General features: G+C 37.3%; 1 protein-coding gene and 1 long non-coding RNA gene across 2 annotated transcripts in view; one reads left to right on the forward strand and one right to left on the reverse strand.

Annotated features, from left to right (window-relative positions):
- Positions 1-91: 91 nt before the first annotated feature.
- LOC140516606 (uncharacterized) lies at positions 92-8916 on the forward strand. The gene is made up of 3 exons (XR_011971400.1): positions 92-1969; positions 4058-4228; positions 6753-8916. It is a non-coding gene; the product is annotated as an uncharacterized lncRNA (long non-coding RNA).
- A 163-nt stretch (positions 8917-9079) lies between these two features.
- LOC140516682 (E3 ubiquitin-protein ligase Mdm2-like) overlaps positions 9080-25594 on the reverse strand; it is a 29327-nt gene continuing 12812 nt past the window's right edge. The window contains exons 9-11 of the mRNA XM_072627669.1: positions 15132-15275; positions 14609-14686; positions 9080-10244 (exon numbers count right to left, since the gene is read on the reverse strand). Of these exons, the coding sequence (XP_072483770.1) occupies positions 9678-10244; positions 14609-14686; positions 15132-15275 (789 nt within the window). The 3' untranslated portion in view covers positions 9080-9677. The remainder of the gene's footprint in view (positions 10245-14608; positions 14687-15131; positions 15276-25594) is intronic.

Genomic DNA, 25594 nt, shown 5'->3' on the forward strand with positions numbered 1-25594 from the left:
ATTAGCCAAATGGAAAAGGAGGTCCAAAAGGTCACTGAAGAAAATAGTTCTTCAAACACAGATTTGGCCTATATTGAATTGCTTGCCTTCCAAAGGGAAGGGGTGAGGAGGGAGGGAGGTAAAGAAGTTGGAACTCAAAGTTCTGTTGAGTACTGTTCTTGCCACTAAGAAATAAGAAATACAGGTAAAGGGGTATAGAAATACATGCAAAGGGTAAACGTCCTGATATCTTATCTGCAGCAATGAGCTCAATACAAGGATTGCAGTTAGGTAGGAGATATTTGGGAATATCTCATACTCATTTGCTACTTTGGCCTTTATGATAGATATAGGGGAAGGTGTTTCAAGACATACATTGAAAACTAGGACGATATTATATTAACATCCTTGTTTCCCTTCACTCTCTTCATGGATAATAGGACCTTCAATCTTGTACATATTTCCTGGATGTTATCTCAATATTTAGGATTTCTTCATTTGTAGACCGTAAGAGTCAACATGAACACCTTTTGGCAAATAACCTAAAGAGAAACCTGTGAGGTAATACAGGTAAATGGTAAACCTCCACATAGCTTATCTGCAGCAATGACCTCCATACGAGGTTTGCAGTTATCTGTGAAAGTTTTGCTAATATCTCATTCTCAATTGTTCCATTGGCCAATATGGTAGCTTTCATAGAAGGAATCTCAGGAAATATGTTGAACACAAGGAAGATATTATATTAACAGCATTGTTTAAATTCACTCACTTCGTGGCTGATATGAGCTTCATTCTTGTCCATATTTCTTGGAGGGATTCTCAATATTTAGGAGTTCTTCATTTGGAGCCTATAGGAATCCAAATACACACATTTTGGCAAGTAACTTTAAGAGAAAACTATGAAGTAATTCATGTAAAGGGTAAATCTCCTCATATCTTATCTGCAGCAATGAGTTCAATACAAGGTTTGCAGTAACCTGGGAGATATTTGCAAATATCACATACTCCACTGCTCCATTAGCCAATATGGCAGATATAGTGGAAGGTAACTCTATACATATATCGAACACTAGGAAGATATTACATTAACAGCATTGCTTCCCTTCATTCTCTTCATGGATAATATGAACTTCAATCTTGTACGTATTTCTTGAAGATTATCTCAATATGTCAGATTTCTTCAATTGTAGGCTATACAAATCGAAATAAAAACATTTTGGCAAACAACCTGAAGAGAATACTATGAAGTAATACTTGTCAAGGGTAAACCTCCTGACATCTTACCTTCAGCAATGAGCTCAATACAAGGTTGGCAGTTATGTAGGAGATATTTGGGAATATCATATTCTCAATTTTTCCTTTTTCCAATATGGCTGAGATAGTGGAAGTTATCTCAAGACATATATTGAACACTAGGAAGATATTACATTAACAGCATTGTATCCCTTCACTCTCTTCAAGGATAACACGACCTTCAGTCTTGTACATATTTCCTGAAGGTTATCTCAATAGATCAGATTTCTTCAATTGTAGGCTATAGGAATCCAAATAAAAACATTTTGCCAAACAACATAAAGAAAATATTCTGAAGTAATACATGTAAAGTTTAAACCTCCTGACATCATATCTAAAGCAATGAGCTCAATAGAAGGTTTACAGTTACGTAGTAGATATTTGGGAATATCACATTTTCAATTGCTCCTTTGGCCATTAAGGTAGATATAGTGGAAGGTATCTCAAGACACATATTGAACACTTGCAAAATATTACATTAGCAGCCTTTTTTCCCTTCACTCTCTTCATTTATAATAGGACCTTCAATGTTGTACATATTTCCTGGAGGTTATCTCAATATTGAGAATTCTTCATTTGGAGCCCATAGGAATACAAATACACACATTCTGGGAAATAACTAAAAGAGAAAATTTAGTAATTCATGTAAAGAGTCAATCTCCAGATATCTTATCTGCATCAGTGAGCTCAATACAAGGTAAGCACCTGGGAGGTATTTGCAAATATCACATTCTCAACTGCTCCATTGACCCATACGGTAGATATAGCGGAAGGTAACTCAATACATATATTGAACACTAGGAAGATATTACATTAACAGCATTGTTTCACTTCACTCTCTTCATCGATAATATGAGCTTTAATCTTGTGCATATGTACTGAAGGTTATGTCAATATATAGTATTTGTCCACTTGCAGGCCATGGGAAACCAAATAAACAGATTTTTAGCAAATACAAAGAGAAAACTCTCAAGTAATAAATGTAAAGGGTAAACCTCCAGATATCTTATCTGCATCAATGACCTCAATACAAGGTTTGCAGTCATCTGAGAGATATTTGCAAATATCACATTCTCAATTAATCCATTGACCAATATGGTGGATATAGTGGAAGGTAACTCAAAACTATATTGAACACTAGGGAGATATTACACAAAACCGGATTGTTTCCCTTCACTCTCTTCCTGGATAATATGATTTTCAATATTCTGACTATTTCTTGAAGGGAATATCAATATATGTTATTTCGTCTATTGTAGGCTATAGGAATCCAAATAAAATCATTTTTGGCAAACAACCTAAAGAGAATACTCTGAAGTAATACATGTAAAGGGTAAAACTCCTGACATCTTATCTGAGCAACGAGCTCAATAAAAGGTTTGCAGTTAGGTGGGAGGTATTTGGGAATATGGCATTCTCAGTTTTTCCTTTGGCCATTATGGTAGATACAGTGGAAGGTATTTCAAGGCATACATTGAGCACTAGTAAGATATTACATTAAAAGCCTTGTTTCCCTTCACTCTCTTCATGCATAATAGGACCTTCAGACTTGTTGAGATTAACAGTTCATGATCTCAATATTTAAGGTTTCTTGAAATGTAAGCTATAAATATTCAAACAAAAATATTTTGTCACATAACCTAAAGAGAAAACTTTGCAGTGATACATGCAAAGGGTAAACGTCCTGGTATCTTATTTGCAGCAATGACATCATTACAAGTTTTGCAGTTACCTGAGAGATATTTGCAAATATCATATCCTCTGGCTACACATGCGCAGCTCCTCTGGCTACACATGCGCAGCTCCTCTGGCTACACATGCGCAGCTCCACCAGCTACGAGGGGGCAGCTCCTCTGGCAGCCACCATAATACCCCCTCCCACTTACATTCTGCTGCCAAAGAGCAGGAGATAAAAGAGGAAAGGGATTCCCACCCACCTAGTATACCTTACTCCATACATATATCCCCAGCTGTCCTTGGATTGTTCCAGAGAAACCTTTAAGACCCTTCTATAAATTTCCCTGTCACCCTAATGCCCTAAACAATGGGTCTCAAAGACCCAGCAGGGCTGCTAGTAGCCTCTTGAAGAAATGTTATACAGCCTTCCAGTTGACTAGTTTTTGTTAAGGAGAAACAAAGATTCAGGTCATTGTAATACCGTAAAACTTGAAACAGGAAATTTAAGTTCGAAACTACTAGTCCTAGACAACATGTTGTTTGAAAAAAAATAAAATAAAACAAAATTTAAAAACAAAATCACTTTTTTTCCCCTTCAAAGCAGAAAAACTCTTCTGGCTTTGGATCAGGCCCTGAATTCAAAGCTTTTGTCAAACTCTGGCCTTGATTGGGTGACAAAGCAGTTAAAACCCAACATAATAAAAGGCCAAATATTCACTTCATTTTCCCACTTGCTCAAAATTTTCTGACTCAACATAGAGCCAGTGAGTTCCCTGGAGTGAGATGGAGGCAGAGAGTATTCTCCATGCTTTGGAAATTTCATTTAGCTTTTCCTTCCCCTGCCTGGGAAACGCTTAGCTGCTCCCAGAGCTTATTCACAGTGAATAAACAGGACAGCAAGATGCTTAGTGAACCCAGCCCTGTTCCTGGTTTGGTCATAGGTTTATCTTGTTTTTTGTTGCCTTGTCTGAAGATAGCACACCCATTCACTTCACTGTGCATGGTATGATCACATTGCCCCCTCGGGGATTTGTCAGAGCTGTGCTATAGCTTTCCTCAGCTTAAGTTGGAATTTACTGCTATGTATCTGTCTGTCTTCCATTTACAGAGACTGGGACAAAACGGGGCTTTAGCCTAACCCCAGACAATGATGTGTTCGAGTATCTTGCATATACCTACTCTTCAAAGAATCCTGAAATGAAAACAGGAAACTTTTGTGAAAATAGTATAAATTTCCCCGATGGTATAACAAATGGATACTTGTGGTACCCACTCAAAGGTTAGTTTTTCTCTGGTTCTACTGGGTTCTTTTCTTGTCTCTTTAATCCAAAGGTTATATGTTCTTCTCTCTATAAGCAGTTATCCAAAGACCCCCCAGTCCTTGCAGACTACTGGCAATCCCTTGCTAACAGAGTGTAGATGAGTTTGTGTTTGACATAGATAATAATAATGTTCCCTGTCATCAAGAACCCAGGCAGAAATGAGAAAATGCAACATTCCGTGGCCACAGTGGGTCAGGACCCTATGGGAAGAGTCCCCTCCCCTAGAGGCGTGATTGTACAAATAGCAGCCTAGATACTGCTTCTTTTGAATTCCAGGTGCTGATGGGCCAGAATACTCACTAGTCCCTTTTCCTAACTCCCTCCCCATTCAGTTGTTCAGCTGTGGGAAGGACGGAGAGCAGACACACAAGTTGGTACTTTTTACAGCAGGATGGCTCTGGGCCAGCCACATGAAAGAATGTAAAACAAGCAGACAGTAGGATTGATAATGCAGCCAAATAAATAGGTGTCTTAAGCACATCTTTCTATGGGTTTCACCTCCTTTGCTCCCTCTGTTTCCAGGCTTCTGTCACCTTCCTCCCCACTGTTGATACAAAGTTTTCTCCTTACACTTAGAAGAGAAATATTCTCTGGCTCAAAGGCAAGCTTTACTGTCTGTCTCTTGCGTATGAGAACAAACCCGTATTGCGTGGGATTAGTTGGAAACATAGTGACACACAACAGTAATTCTGGGACTCATTCCCATGTGTGAGTCTCGATAGACTTGTGTGTCTTCAGTGCTGATGAATGGGGAGTTTGGCAGGAAGTGTGCTCTATTCAAATGTCTGAAGGGCTAGAATGTGAGGAGGGATTACATTTGTCCTGCCTGGCCACAGAAGTACTCGGTGGAAATTACAGGAAGGCAGATCTCAGTCAACATAAACAGAACTGTCTATAAATCAGAGCTAGAACCATTCCAGCACAAACCTTGTCAGGGAGATCGTTAGAAGTCATTCATTCTACAGATGGAATATAGACTAGTCCAGGGGAGGTTCTTAAATCTTTTTGCATCATGAACCCCTTTGGCAATCTGATGAAGCCTACAAAAGCATGTTTTTAATACATTGGATTACAAAGGAAACCAGTTCTATTGAAATGAGGTTAGAATTTTTTTCCCCATCCAAATTCATGGACCTTCTGGCATCTACCCACATAACCCTTAGAGGATAATAACCCCTGAACCATAGAAGATACCTGATGTGTACATACTTTTCAACTCTTCTAGGATTCTAAGTTAAAATCAGATAAAACATTGTACTTTACATTTATAATCGTCTTAAAAATACGTGCTGGAATGAGAGGCAAAAGAGTGTCAGAGTGAACACCCTCAACATCTGGAGTAGTGGGGACCCCCAGTTCAGTCTGCATCAGTAACAGCAAAATTTGTGCCTTGCTTTTCTATCAGAAGGTTACTCTGGTGATGATTGACCCAGAAATGGCCCAGGAAGTTGAGCCTTCATTACAAAAGTGCAGGTGTGCCCTCTCTTTTTTTTTTTTTTTTTTGGCCTTAAAGAGATGTGCACTTGAGGAAGCTCTCTCTTAAGAGGATCCAGCAATGAGTCATTTTGTTAAGGGAGGAATCCTCTTGTAATGGAAATTTTGTAACATGGGGACAATCTTGGACATGTTTCAGCAGCCTGGTATAAGAGCCATAGTGGAGCATTTCCAGTTGCCCCTAGATAATTGCTTTGTCAGGTCTTGTGTCTGTACACTAATTGATGGAGTGAATGGGGTGTTCAGGGAAGGCTAGTACTTCTGGTGTGAGGGCTTGCTGAGCCCTTGTCAGGGCTACTCATCCACCTTTGGTATCCACCTGTCACCCAACTCTCACCTGTGGCTCCAAGAAGCTGGAGCATGTGCAGGTGGTCACTCCCCAAGTTAAACCATAAGGGTAACCAACAGGCCTCATCAGTGAATTAGGGGGATGTCTAAACCAAACATGTGAAGACTTCCTCCATCGGAATGGGCAGATGAGAACAATTTGTTCCAGCAGTCATGAAGGAGGTGAGGCAGGCTCTGTGGAGTGCTTAGAGCTTGGTCAGACATCAAAGATGCCATGGTCATCCACTGCACCCCAGATCATCACCAGTCATCTTGACTTTTGTCTTGTGACTGGACTTTGATGACTCAGGAAGACAGAATGAGGCTTTATGCAACTCTGCCTCTCTTAAATACAATTGAAGGGCAAGTCAAGACATCATTTGTGAGGTCGCTGGTCATCTTTGAAAACCAAAGAAAACAATACTAATTGGTAAGAACTTCTGAGACAGTCTAATGCAGCCCTCTCATTTTAGAGAGGTCAAGGGACTTGCCAGGGATCTCCTAGGTCTTCAGCAGAAAAAAACAGAATTTAACCCACATTCTCTGCCATCAAATGCAGGCTCTTATCACTGTGAGCGATATGCCTCTTCTTTTCCTGTAACACAAGCATCTGCAGCTGCCTAATTCACCCATTTCTGTTTGTCTGGTGCTTTTGTTTAGGTGGGATGCAAGATTACAACTACATCTGGGCCCAGTGTTTTGAAATTACGTTGGAGGTGTCATGCTGCAAATATCCACCAGAAGAAAATCTCCCAGACTTTTGGAATAAGAAGCGAGACTCACTAATCAGCTTCATGAAACAGGTTCATCTAGGTCCGTAAGATTTTCAAATGAATTCTTTGCTAACGCCAAGTATGACTTCTAGCAAAACCTGTGGGATAAGAATGCGAACTTACCAATTTCCTGGCTACATTATGGTTTTTCCTAGGAGGCATAACTAGAAGTGAAGAATTTTCTCTGCTAGAGAGGAATCCTTCCATATTTGGGAAGGTGCTATGTCAGCCAGTTGGGGTAAAAGAGAGGACAAAAAGTGTTGATTTCCAGTGGGCCCCAAGTTCAAATATCAAGTCACTTGGAAACTGGCCTCAAGACAAGAACACCCTGTGTTAGTGAAAGGGATGACGCTCATTCAACAAATATTTATTACAAGAATCTGGCATATAAGACGCTCTAGGAGGCACTGGGGCTGCAAAGATAAAAGGTGACATTGTCCTTGTCCTCCATGAATTCACATCTCACATCCCACCGTGTAAGTTAATGGTGACCTATCCTAGGTTACTTATTACCCATTATAGAAAAAAATTAATAAAAGCCCACCTGCATATGTGATACTTCATAATTTGAACTTCATAAATTTCCATATTTCACTTTAGTTTCCCAGTACAACTCTTCTTGGCCCCATTTCACATCTGGGAAAGCTGATGCTAAGAGTTCAAATGACTTCCTTGAGGTTATAAGTGGTAAGTGGCAAAATGAGGTCTTTGAAGACCAAAACATTCCAGAGGGGTAACTGGACACCTGCTTGATGACCTTTTGTCCGTTTCTTTTCCAAGGTAGGAAGAGACCAACAGTGACTCCAGCATCCCCCCCCTCCCCCCTAGAAAGCCTGCCAAATGCATCCAAGCTAGTATCATGGGGCTCTACCTGGCCTGCTTCCGGAAAGTCCTTTGCCAGTATTTCCCACAGCTGCTGGTCAAATACAATGAACAAAAGAGCAATATATAAACTGGGATCATGTACAGTTCAGCGCCCCAGCTGTCACTCAGTCTTCACTCATGTGGGCTTTGTAAAGCTCTTTGACTTTGTTAAATGTTGGTATCATCTGCTTCTATTTAGAACGTCCAGAAGAAAGATCAGAAATTGGCAAATGTTTTTCTGCTATAACGTCAAGTAAAGTGCAGGGAGGAAAGAAAGCGTTTGGGCTTTTGGTTTTGGTTTTTGCCAAGTTCTTGCCCTAATCCTCAACAAAAAGCCATCATTTTACATCATCCTTTTTTTGGTTTGTTTTAGAGAAAGTATCATTTCCATCTTCACTTAGGTTCTAGGGTTTTTGCCCATCATCCCATGTCTTTCTCCTTTGCTAAATTCTAAACCTTGATTGATCTCTGGTTACCAGTGCTGAGCCCCCAAACCTTAATCCCCTGGGTCTGTTAGGCTTCCTGGATTTGTACATGTTGTATATGCTCAAGTTCTTAATTACCCGCTTCCTTCTTCTGTCATTTCAGTCGTAACTGTATGTCTACTTTGGGCATCCATTTCCCTTCCTCCTTTACTTTCTGTCTGCCATATGAATTGTACCACAAGAGTATATTTTCTAGGATATGTTCAGAAGGGGGTGTAGGGGGAAAGGACATAGAAGTTTAGAAAAAATTCACTAAAAGTAAATAAGAAATAGATATGAAAGAAAAAAATGACCCAAGTCTTAGGCAGATTGACCCCCTAAGCTTGTTTTCTAAGTTGAGTCATAAAATATAAGTATATTCAACAGGATATAATGCTATCCACATCCAGAGATGGAATTAGAGTCTGAATGCATAGTATTTGTTCTCTGTTTTGTTTCTTCTTTCTTGTGGCTCATTCCATTCATTCTAATTCTTCTTTACCACATGACTAATGTGAAAATGTTTAATATGAATGTATATATAACTTATAACAGATTGCATGCCATCTTGGGGGAGAGGGGAAAATTTAAAACTCAAAAGCTTGTGGAACTGAATGTTGTAAACTACAAATAAATTTTAAAAATTTATAAAAGAACTATGATGGGCTCTAAAAAAGATAAAGCCACCCTTTCTTTTGTATTTGTCTATGCAATATAAAAAGATCTCTAAATAACAAATGAAAACTATCAGGTTTTTCCTAGGAGATTTTTCCTAAGATTCTTGGAAGTAAGGACAGATAAAACTTCAAAGAATCAGAAACCTGAACTTATTTGCAACTCAAAAACAATCATTTTCATGAATCATCATCACATTTCACCAACAGTATTCAACTTAAATAATATTTATTAAATTTACTATTTACACAATTTTTTCAAAAAATTTCACACTCCCAAACTAGATAAGGAAATTACTTAACAAAAAGAAAGTCAATCTTCAAAATAACTAGTGATTCTTAACAGATGCAAACAGTAAAGGATCTATAGTTTCAATATAACCCAGTATGAGTGTTTATGACTTACTCTCAAATGATCTGACTTGGCACATAAGTTTTGGGAACCAACTAAAGCACAAAGAGGTTCAATGATTCATCCGGGGTCAAACGAGCTGTAAGTGTCCCATGTAGTATCTGACCTGCACTCTATCCACTATACCTGGCTGCCTCTATAAATAATACAAATGAAAACTAATAAAAATGCAAAAATGGAAAAAATAGTAATTAAAATGTTTTTTCCCAAAGGAAGAGAATAAAAAAATTCTTCCAGAAAGTAAATTGCATGAGATTTAACTAATATGGATTAGAAGTCATCCCAGAAAAAAAACGTACAAAAATAAAATTTTAAATAAAGTTCACAAGTCGTGTGAACATTCTTTAAGAGTTTCATACACAAGGTTCATACATGGTTCCATTTTTAGTACATCACATTTAGAGAAAATAAGTTAACACAATCATCTGAATTGGCTGCCTACACACTGGACAAGGCTTATTTCTCTTTTTCAGCTTCTTAGCACATGTAAAACATGCCATAAGATGTCCTGTCCTTCCATGAACAATGCATCCATTTTTAGGTCGGCTCTGACAGATGACACAGGGCTCTACTGTACTAGGGGGAAGAATGGATTCCACACTTGCTTCTTTGTCTTGCAGTTCTTCTCTCTCAAATTCTCCAGCATCTTCCTGACTACTACAGATGATACTTTTAGATGTCGATGGCTGAGAATAATCCTCACTTTCTTGGGAGTCTGACGTCTGTACTATTTTTTCATCACTTTCCTCAACACATGAATCTTGAGAGTCATTCATTTTATCTTTCTTACAATCTGGAACATCAAAGCCCTCTTCCTCCCCTTGTGTGGGGCGTTCTAGTCTGCCTTTATCTGACACGTCACCTTTCCCCTCAGAAAGCCAATTCTCTCGCAAAGCCCAGCATCTATGGCAATGTGGTGGAAGTGGAGGGTTCATTTTATCACAGGAAGTACACTTCCAATAGTCCTGCAATGAAAAAAGAAGTAGAACTAGTTTCAATAGTTCTTAAATAACCAGAAATAACAATGCTAGTCATGCCAATTTATTCAGCTTGTTTGTTAAAAATCAGGTTTTGCAATAAAAAGATTTGGTAGCTTATTTTGTAAAACATTTCAAATTCTACCCCATCTTTAACTCTTAGCAACTTCTCCTGAAACCTGAAATTGTGGGTAAGTGGTCTTTTCACCTTTTGGAGATTCTGACGTGAGGCATTCTATTTCTCTTAGTTGTAGACCTTTTTTCAATAGGAATCCATCCTTATCCGTATCTGTCAGGAACCATCTGCTACCATGTCTATTTTGATTGGGTAGTATTCAGAAGAATCTGTTTTAACTATTGCCCCCCCTCCCCCTTTTTGTAAAATAGAGATTAATGCAATTTATAGGAAACTAGCCAACTTACATTTGTAGCCAGTTCCCACCTTACAAATGATTTTTGTTATTTTACAAATCAGGTTTTTTTGAAAGTGAAAATGAATGTCTTCATAGAAATATTGCTAGAAACAGAAGTTAGGTTCCCAGGCCAAACTCAGAAAAGTCTACTTTATAATACAGCCTAATTAATAATACTAGATATTGAGAACACTGAACAATGGAGAGGTGGAAAAGGCTGAGAGGATGGCTGGAATTATGAATGAAAATCATCTAATGGATCCCCCTCTAGTTCTCTTGCCCTGTGGAGAAGGTTAACCCTAGATGAAACCTGTCTTTGACATCTTCATTACCATTGTACTTTCTCTCATTTCTCCCTCTATGTATCCTAATGTGATTCCCCCTTAGCATTTCCTTATATTATCCTCAACTCATATGTGCCCGCCAATGTTCTTCATGTCCCCAAATTACCTATAATCCTTTCACTCTAAACAAAATTCTTCTTTCAAATATCAAGCTGTGTTAGGAAGAAAACCTAAATTAAAAGAAATTAATTCTGAGCCTCAGCAAACCTCCCAGGAGTGATAGCTCCATTTTTTTTCAAAAGGCTTGCAAATTCAAACGAATCCCTGGTAGTCATTTCAGGGACAAAGTGAAATGAAAATATTTAGTAAGCATACGTTTGGAAGAGAAAATATTTTGGAATGGGTACAGAGGTTACTAAACAGTCTGTTATCTTTAAGTTTGTCAACTGCTTAGCTCTAGAGAGCTAAACTAGAGAAAGAAGCCATAGTAATTCGGCAGTCTCTCTTCTTAACACTAAGCCTAACTTTTACTTGTTTCTTATGCCTCGAAGATCTATGATTTCACTCATGTGAGCATATTCTCACTGTATTGACGTACATATGCTGCACCTTAGCACAGGGTTTCCGACTTATCACTTCTGGTGATAAACTTCTCTGATCTTGAGAGATCTTGGGTTGATCTTGAGAGAACAGACTAATAGTGCTTCACTTGGCCTAGACTTCTCACCTTGGTAGGAATTTACTAAATTTGCTAAAAAGTCTGAGTCTCACTGGAATAACTTGAAAATTCAGGATTACCTGAATTATATAACAAGACATTAAGCTAGGATTTTAGTGAAGGTCCCTCACTACCATCTTATGAGAAACAATACAGAAAACAAGTTTCAGTAAAAGGCTTTGTCTGCAGGTTTGGTGTTTGTTGAGATGGGGTCAAAGAGAGAAGCAAGAGAGAAACAAAAAGCAACCTTCCCTCCTGACTCTTTTGTTTCTGCTAATAATACCAAACTCTCAAAGGAGTGGAATCACCTCTGATTCCCCCCATTTCCTTCTACCCCCAAATTCAGTCATTATAGTCTCCTCATACTTCCTCTGAAATACAACATCCAAAAATTCTTCCCATTCTTATTGCCATTCAGGATCTTTATTATCTAGAGTAATGAAATGATTTAAACGAGCTTTCCACCAATCCATCCTGCACATTAGAGCCAGTGTTTCCCATGTCATTTCCCTATTCAAAAGCATCCAATGGTTTTCACTACCTACAACATAAAAGTCCAGACTCCTCAGCCCACCATTCCAAGGCCTCCACAACAGACAATATTTAAGAAGTGAAGTATTAACAGTGAACACAGCATTGTGCAAGATCCTGAGGAAGGTATGAAGTTTAGAGAAAACATAGCCCTCACAGAGCTATTCTAGTAGAGGCATAAGACATACATACTACTAGAATGCAAAAAAGTACATAAAACACTTGTGTATTAAGGAAAGATTTCATAACCAAGTGCTATGTAAAATTTGAGGGGAGAAAGTCATTGAGGGGAAATTAGAAAAATCTTTATGAATGATGAGCATTCTAAACTGAATTGGAAAGGATAGGTAGAAAGTCAAAAGTGAGGAGGAAGGGAAGGGAAGAGAATAAGCATTTATACAGCACCTACAATACGCCAGGGGCTGTGCTAAGCACTTTACAAATATTCTCTCATTTGATCTTCACAACAACTCTGCAAGGTAGGTGCTATTTGTTATCCCTATTTTATAGTAGGGGAAGACTGAGGCAAGCAAAGATTAGGTGATTTACCCAGGGACACAAACCTAATAAGTGTTTGAGAATGGATTTGAACTCAGTTCCTCCTGACTCTAGTAAACCCTCTATTCACTGAGTCACTTAGCTAGATAGACATGCTAGGTAGAGAAAATGGCTTGAACAAAGGCAATGAGGTACAAGACACATTCAAGAGATACCAAATAATCCAGTTTAGCTGGAGCATTGAGTCCATGAAGGGAAACAGTATGAGGTACAGGTAGAAAAGCAGGGTGATCAGTATATAGACTCATTATTCAGCACTTTTTATTATGGTAAAGCAGAGTGTCCATCAAACGGACAATGACTAAATTGCAGTACATGAATGTAATAGTATAGTGTTACACAATAAGAAATAGTAACTATGAGAATAACAGGAACAACTGCATAAAATGATACAAACAGATAAGTAGAACCATACATACAACTACAACAATGTAAATTAAAAGAAAAAAAAAAACCTGAACCCTGAGTCACTAACAAACCAATAAGGCTCAGTCTGAAGAGAAGCTGGAGATAAGGGCAGAATGATGCAAACAATGTCAAATGCAGTTATAACTGATGGGTGAAAGCAAAATTCTTGACCAGTCAGGCTTAAAGACCAGAGCAGAGGCATCAAACACAGAGTTCACTGATGAACCACAACACTTCCAAGCACTCCCTGGAACCAGAATAAAATGTGCCTGGGAAATGTTACAAAATAAATAACTACAATAAAACAGAGGTAACCTAAGTCAATAAGTAGCCCACAGGGATCTTGATGTAGAAATCGGTGGCCCCTATATTTAGTCTGACACCAATGGACTTTAAAGCACATCATCTCACAAAACCAAGCATGCCCAGTGTCTACAATGCTATCTTATAATATTAAAATGGAAGTCATAAAAGAATGTTAGAAAATAGTTTTCACTAAGTTCTTTTAAAATCATAACGGTATATGTTACTGTTTCTGTTAGGATGAGATAAAACTATTGCTAGATCTACTATGTACTTCAAAATTTTTATATACAGTATGTTATATGAAACAGCTTACTCAACTTGACCTCAACTATATCAATATTATGAAGTCATTTTAATTTTCTAGTTTTTGTCTTCCAACATTACAATGAAATTTAAAGTTTTCTTTTCAAGTCACACAGTATTATGGTGTTCTTACAATTCTCAAATACCTTTGATCTCAATGATTTGGACATTCCCTCTAACAGAAATGCACGTCACAACTCATCCAGGCCTTGCACCACATCCTTCCCTAAGTTCACCATGGGGGGACAATCTTCCTTAGAAGTTGTTTGGCACAAGGATACTGAGTGCTGTGTCATCCCCCTGCCATCCTCTGTCCTCAAAATGTAGCACCCAGGCCACCTTTTTTAACCTTTTTTCTTATTCTACATACAAAGAGAGTATTTAAAGTCAGGTAAACACAGATATCCCTATGGTGTATACCTGATTTTATAATCTTTTCTCTTCTTTAGCATACGAAAATACACTTTACTACTAATCTATTCTTAGAAGGAAAGAATAACTAGCAAGATTAACCAAATAAGAAGCTAAAACAACAGTTTTAACAAAATCTTTCTCAACATCAGTTAATTAATGAACAGGAAATCCTAAGTGTGTGGCATAAATGTGAGCATTTAACAAAAAAATATTAATCACATTCCAATAAACAACATATATGTAGCAACAGATGACTGCCTTAAGTCATTAATGTATATTGTAATGTTAAAAATAAAGTAAATTCCACAAATTTTTTTACTTCTTACAAAGTGGATATACTTTTCTAACCCTAACTCTAAATTCACATCTCACTGTCATTTGCTTTTGTATCGCAGGAAATCAGAATTTTATACTTACAGCTAAGGATATTTCAGGATCTTCATCAAACGAGTCAGTGTCACTATCCTCTGCCTGATATAAGGTTACCTGGGATATCTAAAACAAGGCCCAACAACTCCATTAATACCAATCTATTACTTCATTTTATCTAAACAAGTTCCCTAGATTTACTAGAAGTGGAGTTTCGAAAATGAAGAGCTGACCCACAAGCAAACAGAAGCACAGCACTGGAGCTGAGCAGAGCCCAGACAGGCTCCGCAACTTGCCAAGGGCAAGTAACTTCACCTTTCTAAACTTCTATCTACAAAATGAGAATGATACTGCTTGTGTTAGCTACCTCTCAGAATTACAAGGTAAACAGACTTTTCTTTCATGCATGAAGGGTGATGAGGACAAAGATAAAGAAATTTCTGGAATTTTAAATGAACCAATACATTCAAAAATCGGGATTAACATTTCAATTTGCTGTACAGAATGCACTAAAAACAAGGAAAACACTTCACTTATTTCTTAAGCAGGTATGTTAAAAAAAAAAACCCACCTCATCATCTTCATCTGTGAGTTCTTGTCCTTCTTCATTGTGGCTATAATCTTCTGAATCAATAGACTCAACTTCAAACTCAACACTGAATTGGTCTGAAACTGAATCATCTGAATTTTCACTTAATACACCAGTATCAATATCCTAAACAAAAGAAAAGGAGTTTTAACAAGCAAAAAAAACACGATCCACAATTTCCTAACTGCTCTCCCTTACTTGTCCAATCCCACCCCCACCTTAAAATCCAATCAGCACATCAAACTAATTCTTCCAAAAACACTTTGTCATTTCCTTACACAAAATTGGACAAAACCTAGACTCCTTATCCTGACATTCCAGGCCTTCAAAAACGCTAATATTTAAAGCTCTTCTTACACTTGATAACCTCAAAATGAACCATCCTCTCCAGGCAGACTGTCCCTACCTCCAAGCCTTTGCTTTAACCTTTCCTCCTATTTGAAATGTTTCCTTCTTCTCCTCCCCAACCACATCCCACTCCTCCACAGTCCTTGAGGGTCAGCTCAAGTTCCATATTCCTGGAAAACCTTCCCAATCACACATCTGAAAATTATTTGTCTCCTTTGAATTACTGAATTACAGATGTACTATCTAATTTTCCCAAAAGATTATGTATTTGAGGACAAAGACTGTCCTCTATACTTTCTTAAGGCCTCCCCCACAGAACTAGCACATGACTTGTGCACACTTGGGTCTTTAATCTGTTGACTTAGAAACATAAACTTTATACAGTTTAATAAATAGGATTACAGGTTGAATTTGGAGAGGTAAAAGAATGGTCCAATTTACATAATTCTAGCACTTACCAGAGGGCTTGCCCAGAAAATACAAATAACTGGCTATGTAAAATAGTCTAAATTTGAGACTATTTATAAAATATCCTGCTAAAGGTTCTCAATTTTGAGACAACTGCCTTTCCCAGCTATCTCTGAACATTTCAGAAATCAGGAGAAACTAATGTTCATCAGTATTATGTGCCTTATACAAGGTACAGCTTAAAGATGAGTTTTTGGACTCTGAGCCAAAGAGCTATTAAATTTGTTAACCAAGGCAGGTGTGACAAAGACCCTTACTGTGGAATGAGATCTAGTCACATAGCTGAGTGTAAAGCATTGGAAGTCAGAAAAACTGAGTTTGAATCTTAGGTCAGTCATTAACAACCGAGTGACTGTAGGCCAATCACTTAACTGCTTAGGTTTCAGTCTCCTCATCTGGATTATGAGGTCTACTAAAATATTTCTAAGGTCCCTTCTTGCTTCTCAATTCTATCAACTATGAAAAATGCAAGTAACATCTTCTTGAAGAAATCAATGGAAACTATATGACACTCATTAACCACCACAGCTTCCACGGATTTTGAATCTTTGCACAGAAAATGCAAGGATCACACTTAAAGAAAATACTTTAATGAGATGATCAGCCAGTCCCTAGCGGATGCTGCCATATCCCAGAGAAGGCAGAGGTGGAATGGGTAATTGTTTTCAGCATACCACTTCTTTAATCAATCATCCAGATGTGGCTGGAGACACTCTAGAAGCTTGATTATAATTACATGGCCATATGCTATTAGAAGTCCACATTCTTCATTTGTAACACAGTCTGATTATGGCACCAGCAGCTATACAATTCAATAATATAGCACTGGCACTTATGAAAATAGTACCAAGTTTGTACAGCTCCAGTCCTAAGTGCAGCAGGTGAGGACAGCCAGTTCAGTAGCCAGCATGACTGATGTCACATTTCCCTAGCTTGGGGGAGAATTCCAACCGATGAATTTACCAACCCTCCCTCAAAGAAAGCCTTTCCTTCTTTTCTCTTCTCCCCTCCCCTGCCCTTTTGAATCACTATGATTTGTCTGTTATACAGATGAGTTAGAATTCACTTCTAATTTTTCCCTGACAAAAACGATTCCAGCCAGGTTACAAATTTTGAGTGTGTAGCCATATAAAGAGAGTTTGAGGAAATAATCTTTTTAAACTTCTTGCATATTGAGAGAATTTTAGCCCTTAGTTAAGAGAATAAAATATTTTAGGCAATTTAATCCTAGCCCCTTTTCTACACTACAAATTTTGGAAGTAGAAATGAAGGTTTAAATGCAGAACAAGGAAAGAATGCTGCTATGCTCTAATCTCATTATTTTACTGGAGGGTAAAGGTGAAGATGGGCAGCAAAACATTTGCTATTATTCCCTAAGTTCTTTAAGAAAAGGCAGGAATTAAGAAATGTTAAAGAAGTGCTTCTCAGGAGACTGGCCTGCATATTGGACTTACAGCTGATCGCATGTGAAAGGAAAAAAGGAGTAACCAAACTCAAGGTAGGATGAGTTTGCTGATTCTCCCCAGCTAACATCCACCTTAATAGATCAGCCTAATTAGATACCTACCTTACCAAGGAATGGAAGAAAAACATTTAAATAATACATAAATGTGTTAAGCTAGAAACTGGATTACTGTACTTCAATTATTGCCAGAATCGTAAGGTGATTCTTAGATGTCAATTTAAAACCATATATTATTTTCTACGCTATCTGAAATGCTGTATCTCAGCTACAAGGTGGGTGCTACATATGTCAATCATACTAAAAGGAATCAACAGTTTCCAAATGTCTCATATATACAAAAATATTGACAACAGTGCTTTTAGTTAGTAACAAAGAACCAGAAGGAAAGAACATCCTTATATCTTTTTATTCAGAGATTTTAGAAAGATAACAATGGTTCACTGAAGAACTCTGTGTATACCTTCTTAATCTCTGCAGTTTTATAACTGAGCTGAGTATTATTTCTCAAATATTCTTTTGCAACTCAGCTTTTAGAATTTATAAAGCATTTTAAAAGGGAAAGATTCAAAACGACATGCATTCAATTCACTATCTATTTGCAAGCTGGTAGGCATTTCCTATTCCTAATGAAGTATGCTGCCTATGTGACTTTTTTTGGCATAGGACATAAAGGGCAGACTCTCAATCTGGGAAGAAAAAAATTATGCTTTATGTCTAATGCCCAACAAATTGACATCAGTGGGAGAAACTGAAAACATCCACTTTGACATTCTAACTATTAAATATGAATAGAATACATAAAAGAGGTCACAACTACATGGATGAGCAGCTTATGAATAAAAAAGCTGGCTGTGTTTGGTTTCATTGTATACTCAAATTATTTCAAAAGATTCTCAAAATCAACATAAGCAAATATACCACCATGAAGATAACTAGCTTATGTCGCAATATCTACTACAGAGAGTAGTAGAGAAATTCTACTGAAGAACTTGACAACGTTCTTCAAGATAAATCAATATATACTTTGAAATTCAACAACTTCAATACACAAGTGAACACGGGTAGAAAGTGAAAACTACACTGGCAAATATGGCTTATGATCAAAAAATTAAAAGCCAAAGTGAAAGTAGACTCCTAAAAATTCTCATACAAATCTTAAGTACAGTCGTTTAGAAGAGCCGGAAAGGCACTAAACAGGGCAAGAAACATTAAAAATTTAAATTTGCCATTTTTCAACAGACAGGAAACAAATCACATCAAATCAGCTGTCTGTGGAATCAGCTGACCAGATAGAGCAGAGGCTGAAGTAAGCATCCAAAAAGGATAAAGGTATAGACACTGCATACAATTACAGTAGCTCCTACAAATCCAGAACACATAAAGTAGACTTAAGAAATTGGATATCACCATTTCTAGCCCAATCTCTCATCTCAATTCTGGTCTGTCCTTAATTATATTTTATTAGCATTTAGGTAAAAGGGATAAAATTGCCCTTATTTCATTTTAATCCGATTCCAACCTTAACACACAACAATCGCACTCAACAAACAGGCTCTCTTTAAGTTCTATTAGTTTTCTAAAAATTCCAGTTCCCTCTTCCTCCCCTTTGAGATCAGTATTAAGAGTGCTTACCCTTTCTCCTCTCTTCCTATTCTTTGTTGTTTGTTCTCCATTTTCTTCACCTTTGATGCTTATACTCAATTTCTCTTCTTCCCTCCTCCCTTCTCCCTCACCCCTAAAACGATCTCCCTAGAGTGATTACATTGAGTTAAACTGTAAAACTCACTTTGGTTTTCATACCTTGACGATGATCTGCCTTCTTGTTGCAAAGCTGCCTTAAGACTGGCTCTCTCCTCCACAAATCCTTGAAATCCCCGTAGACTCAAAATGACCACCTTTTTTGTCTTCAAAAAGATTCTATTAGAAACTTAGGCACAAATGGAAAACTAAACTGGATTTGGGATGAAATTTTATAGCTTTAATTTTTTAGAACTAAACTATTTCAGATTCTGTCCTTTTTCTTGTTTTGCTAGAAATGTTATATAATTCAAACTGATGTTTTCTGGTATGAGATGCTTTTCTCAGTGACTTGCAAAATCATCTCTTTATCAGGGCAGTCGTGAAGTCTAACAATGATGTATCTAGGCAAGATTACCTTAGGATTAACTGTTCCATTAACTTATAATCTGTCCCTCATTTTCAATATATTCTCAGATTTCCCTATATAGTTTCCCAGAACGTCATCTTGTTTTCTTCAGCTTCCAGAAACTGAGAATTCTGATATTCTTTTGCCTTGTTCTGGCTTCCAGATACAATTTATCCAACTGTTCTAAATCTTTGTCCAGTTGTGAAATTTTTTGAGCATGTTTCCCTTTCTTGGTTTCTTCAATTTTGTCCTCCAGGGAAATAATTCTATTTTAAACATGTTACCTTTTTCTTCAGATACTTCTAAGCTGTTGTTTCAGAAATCTCAGGAAAGTTCTCATTCAGTTTCTTTTCATTTTATTTCAGCTCCTCCATGGCATTTTTCTTAAATTCATTTCTTCCTTAAATTCCTTTACTACATCCACTGTTCCAATATCCATTGTGTCCTAAAAAGATTAATGCTTCTGTTTTGTATTTTATACATTCTATTTGTCTGGTGTTTATGTCTCTACTCTTATATTCATTGTGATTGTATCAGAACCTTTTCTCATGTTTATTAAGCCTTGAATTTTTTCCCCCAAAAATTTTTCTCTTGAAAAATGATAGTGTTTTTCACTCTTTCAGGCATTTATTGACACAATTTTTGGCTCATTTGGGATACTGAGAAGGTTCTCCATGGATCTTTTACTCCTCCATCTTCACAGAAGTTCATTAATCACATTTCTTAAAATTTCAACTCCTGTACAACAGTCATCACAACAAAAAAGTGGGGAAAAAAAGCCCATAAAGTATTTCAACCAGCAAATACTACCTCATTGGCAGGTATATACTACCTCAAATGGCAGCCAAGGGCAATACAAGTTGAATACAAACTCAACTGTAAAACTACAGAAAAATGTTGGAAAACTACAAGCAGTATTACCTCAAAACAATGAAAAGTTGTTAAGAAAACAATCCAACAAAGATGTTGTGAGATCCAGATTAAGCCAGTTCATCCTGAATGAATTTGCAGATAAAACCAGATGGAATCAAACACAAGTAAAATAGCAGAATTGTGAGGATTTTTTATGGTAGTATATCATTCCCATGAAAAAGATATGAAATCATCATATTCAATTCAGGCTTTGTGAAGAAGTGACAATTGTACTTAAACCACAAGTTGGGAGCCATTAGAAATGGCCAATTAGACACAGAAAAAATCCATGCTACAGGAAACAATTCCTGAAGCACTCAAGGATCAATTAGCAGATAATCAAAAGAGGTGAAGATTCCTAAAAACTGAAAAAGTTACGGATTTTGCTCTTACCCTGCTCCCAAAAAACAAAAAGCAAAAATGGGTAGGGGAGAAAGGAAAGGAGGGAATTGAGAAAACAGCAGCAACTAGCACTCCATTTATTCAAATGGTCACAACAGTCCATGCTCACATCAACAGTAACCTCAACAAAAACCATTTAAGCGTTATTTTCTTAGACAATTTTCTACAAAAGACCACAACTTTACAGTCAACTCTATTGACTCAAAGATACAGAGAACACAATACACCACTATTTATTTTTCACTGATTTTCTTCTTTGGAGAATGGGTCTCCTCAACCAGTCCAAGACGGAGAACATACAGCAGCCACTAAACAAGCCTGATCCAAAACCGACTGTTATGGAAGCTTCACTCTGCTCCGTCTACGACCTGCGCCACTTTGCTCCTCCTTAGGCAGCCTGGTGGTCTTCCACTCCCAAAGGCTGACCACATTGGTGCTGCACTTAGCACACTCCATTAGCTTCAGCCACACTGCAGCTCAGCACTCCCGAAATCAAGGGGATCCATCAACCTACCCCAGTAGCAAGGATTATAGATGTGCATCATCATGCCTGGCTATTATTCAGTGATTTAAAAGAATATGACTCAAAAAACAAAACAAAACAAAACAATGGAGACTTGAAGTCTCCTCAGATGTGCATCTGGGAGGCACATATCAAAATCACATAAGACTCACAGCAAACAAGACATCATGAAAAATATACTTTACATTAAGTCTGAATGAAGGATTCCTTATCAATTACAAGCCTATCCAAATGCTTCTAATCAGATGACTGTACTTTTTGCATCATCCCCTGTAACACTACACAAAACTTCAAATAAACTCACAGCAATGTGAGGCTGGTCTAAAAATCCACAATTGGAAAAAAATAGTGGATTAAAATATTGCCTAGATAACGCCCGATGGCCAATGAAATAAGTTTGCCAATGTTTGTAGGATAGGCGTACCAGATGGAGAATGAGCTTGGGCATGAATTGGGTAGGGATGAGACTGGGATGGGTTACATTTGGAAATCAACAGCATGTATTCATTAGTTCTAAATTACCTGATGATGCAAAAGCCTGTTTTAACACCAATCAATCACAGATACCAAATGGTTCTGAATCATAAAACAATGATCATGCATAAGAAGGGAAGTTATCAATGGGAAAATTCATTGTATTCAATAGTTCATAAAAACGAGATGTCTGTAAGATGCTTTGCAAAACTTAAAACACCATGTAAATGCTAGCTGCTATTATCATCATAATCACAAATTATCTAAAGAGCTGTTACCCAATAGTTAAGCAGTCAATATCAAGTTTTCAAAAGAATTACAAACTGTGAACAAGCATACAAAAACATGTTCCAAATCACTATTAATAACAGAAATGCAAAGAAAACTATTCTGCAGTTTCATCTCATACTCAGCAAATCATCATAACAAAAGATGAAAATAGTCAATGCTGGAGGATCTATGAGGAAGACAGCACTGCTGATGGACCTGCAAACTGGTCCAACCATTCTGGAAAACAATGTGGAATAAAATGTAGGAGAAAAATTCTCCTAAATTGTTCATAATCTCTGATTCAGAGATCCCAATGCTTAAGAGTATAGTCCTGGGGGGTGGAGAGGGAGACAAACAGCTCTCACATACACAAAAACAATCATAGCAACACTTTTTGTGGTTTCAAAAACTGGACCCATTTAGCTGAGGAAACAGTTGAACAAACTGTGGTGCATGAACATATAATATATTATTGTAGCATAAAAAACAATAAATATGAGAAATTTAGAGAAAAAACACTAGATAATGAAGAAATGCAGAGTATGAAATAAGTAGAAACAGGAGAATAATAAATTGCTGTGGTCCAGTTGTGTCCTATTCTTCTTCCTGACTCCATTTGGGGTTTTCTTGGCAAAGATACTGAAGTGGTTTGCCATTTTCTTCTCTAGCTCATTTTACAGTTCAGGAAGAAACTGAGGCAAGTAGGGTTAAAATGACTTGCCCAGGGTCACACAGCTAGTAAGTGTCTGGGGTCAGATTTGAACTCAGGAAGACGAATCTTCCTAACTCCACGCCTGGCACCCTACCCACTGTGCCACCTAGCTGCCCAAAAAGCAATATATATAAAAATGATAAACAACGTAAATTGAAACTACACTAAAATAAAGCCAAACACAAAAAATTTAACGATCAGTATGGGCTCCTCCCCTTCCCAAGGAGAAAATAAATATATTTCTCTTCTTTCTCTGAGAAGATAAGGAACTGTGGGTTTGGAATGATGTAGACTACTGTCAAAAAGTTGCTGACAGTAGTTTTATTTACCCATTTTTCTTTGTTACAAGGCAGGGCTCATTGTATATATGTTGGGAGGGAAGAGGAGCTATAAACTGAAATGGTGGCAATGTAAAAACATAAAAAATCCATACAAGTCATTATTCAAAACAATTCAGCTGTACTTCAAGGCAAGGTTTATTTGGTTTATCCCTTTACTAGTGAAAATGGATTCTTCCCTCAGTTGCCATCCCCCTTCTCCAAACAGCCCCCATGTCTCTTTCCCCCAATAATGTTTTCACAATACCTAGATTAAATCCCTATTTGCCCTAAAAATCAGCCCCCCCTTCTCTCAGTTCTGACCCAGGAAGGCTGCCCTACTCCTCCTGTCTTTATTCTCTCCAACCCCTAAATCTAGGAGTAAAAAGGACCTTTGACAGGCTCAGCATACACCAATAATCTACAACCCTTTCCTTTTTCTCACAAGGCGTGCCCCTTGAAGCGAGGGTAGAATTTTGGGATCCAAGTCGGAATGGGTAAATTTTGAGCCCAGCTTCTAATAGTTCAATGAAGGGAGCCTGAGTTTGAACGGAGCAATGAGGGTTCCAAATTCCAACAGATTGATCAAGGCTCTGAGTTCCAATAGACCAGTTGAAGAACAGAAAAATAAGTCATAAAAACTTCCTACTATCAGTGAAAGGAAAAGTATCCAAGGAGAGGTAGCATGGAACTTCTTAACCTTTTTGTATCATGCCCTCCAAACCCTGGCAGTCTACTGAAACCCATGGACCCCTTCTCAAAAGAATGTTTTTAAGTAATTAAGGAAAATGCTAAATTTCATTTGGAAATTAGTGAAAATAAATATGTAATTCTTCCCCCATCTAAGCTCATGGACAACCTGAAATTTATCCATGAATACCAGCTTAAGAATCAGTAGTAGACAGAGTTGGTCTCAGAACTCAGTGTCCCAAGCAATTCCATATGGTTTTAAGTTATAGAATAGGTGCTAATCTGTATTAATAGAGGAAGCCTCCTCACCTGGGACTTTACATCAATAAGATCACAGGGTAAGACTACAAAAAAGAAAAAAAAGACCCAAGTGTCCTGGCACAAGGAGATGATAATTACACTATACTATGACAGACATGTCAGACTATATTGGAAGTACTATATCTAGCTCTGGGTATGACATTTTTTGAAGAAATGGTGAAAAGTTAATATTCAACCAGGAGTAGAACTGTAACAGGAGGAGTACTCTAAATCACTGTATTTTTCATTAAAGGAAATAGGAATGTTTAGCCTAGAAAAGATAACATTTAAAGGGGATATGATAATCTTCAAACACATGAAGCATTGTTATGTGAATGCAAGATCATAATTGTTTTGCTTGACCCCCTAAGACAAATTGATAAAAAATTACAGAGAGGTCATTTCAGTACAAACTAAGGGAAAAAAAATCTCCTAAAAATGAGAATATTTAAAAGTGAAATGGGCCAACGTAAAAACTAATGGATTTTCTATCAGAGGAAATCTTCACTTAGGCTAAATGATCAATGATTAGGCATACTGGAAACAGGATTCATGATTTGGAAAGGAGTTAGACTAGAGGATCTCTAAATTATTTTTTAACTCTCAGCCTATGGTCCTCTGATAAATAGTATAAAAGACTGTGTCAAGGATATTTATTATAGTTACATAGTGAGATAGCCAGGAAAACAGTTAAAATAATACAGCTAATTTCAAAGATAAAAGACACTGGCCTTCAGCTAGATGGATAAATTGGATAAAGTGGAAACCAAAGCCATGATTTATATCTCCCACCATGCTCAACACACAGTAGGTACTTAATGAAATGTGATAGATTTCAATAAAAACCAAGACTGATACTGTCCTACCATACATAATGTCACATCCGTATTTCCTTACTTCCAGATAAATCTGCCCTTTTTTACTTCCAAACCTACCACGTCACCTACGTGGTAGGTGTTGAAAATAATGGACAATGACATACTTGCTGGTGGCTGAAACGTATAGGCATTGCCTTAAATTATGATTAAGCTTTCCAAGAAAATACGCAAATTCTAGTAACTGAAAAAACTAGGAAATATACCAGTTATGGTGCTCAGACTCATATGAAGAGCTACAAATATCTAGGTTAATGAAATTTGGGGGGTTCTGCCCTGGCTTTTTTAACTTTTACAATCACTAAAGTAGAATTGCTACAAGTTTCTAAAACCATATAAGCTTGATTCTCTTAAGTATCTTTCATCACATTTAATATTAATTTTATCATCAAATCTCTAACTCTCCATCCCCAAGAATGCATCTAAGTGGATGTTATTACACAGTCGCTCCCCTTAAAGGGAAAATCTTATCACAAATTCAGAAGCCCATACTCCTGTCCTTTGAAAAAGAGTTTCTTTCAAACCCCCTTTACCTACATTTCT

Source organism: Notamacropus eugenii, chromosome Y (genome assembly GCF_028372415.1).
Source record: "Notamacropus eugenii isolate mMacEug1 chromosome Y, mMacEug1.pri_v2, whole genome shotgun sequence".
Classification (NCBI taxonomy): Eukaryota; Metazoa; Chordata; class Mammalia; order Diprotodontia; family Macropodidae; genus Notamacropus; species Notamacropus eugenii.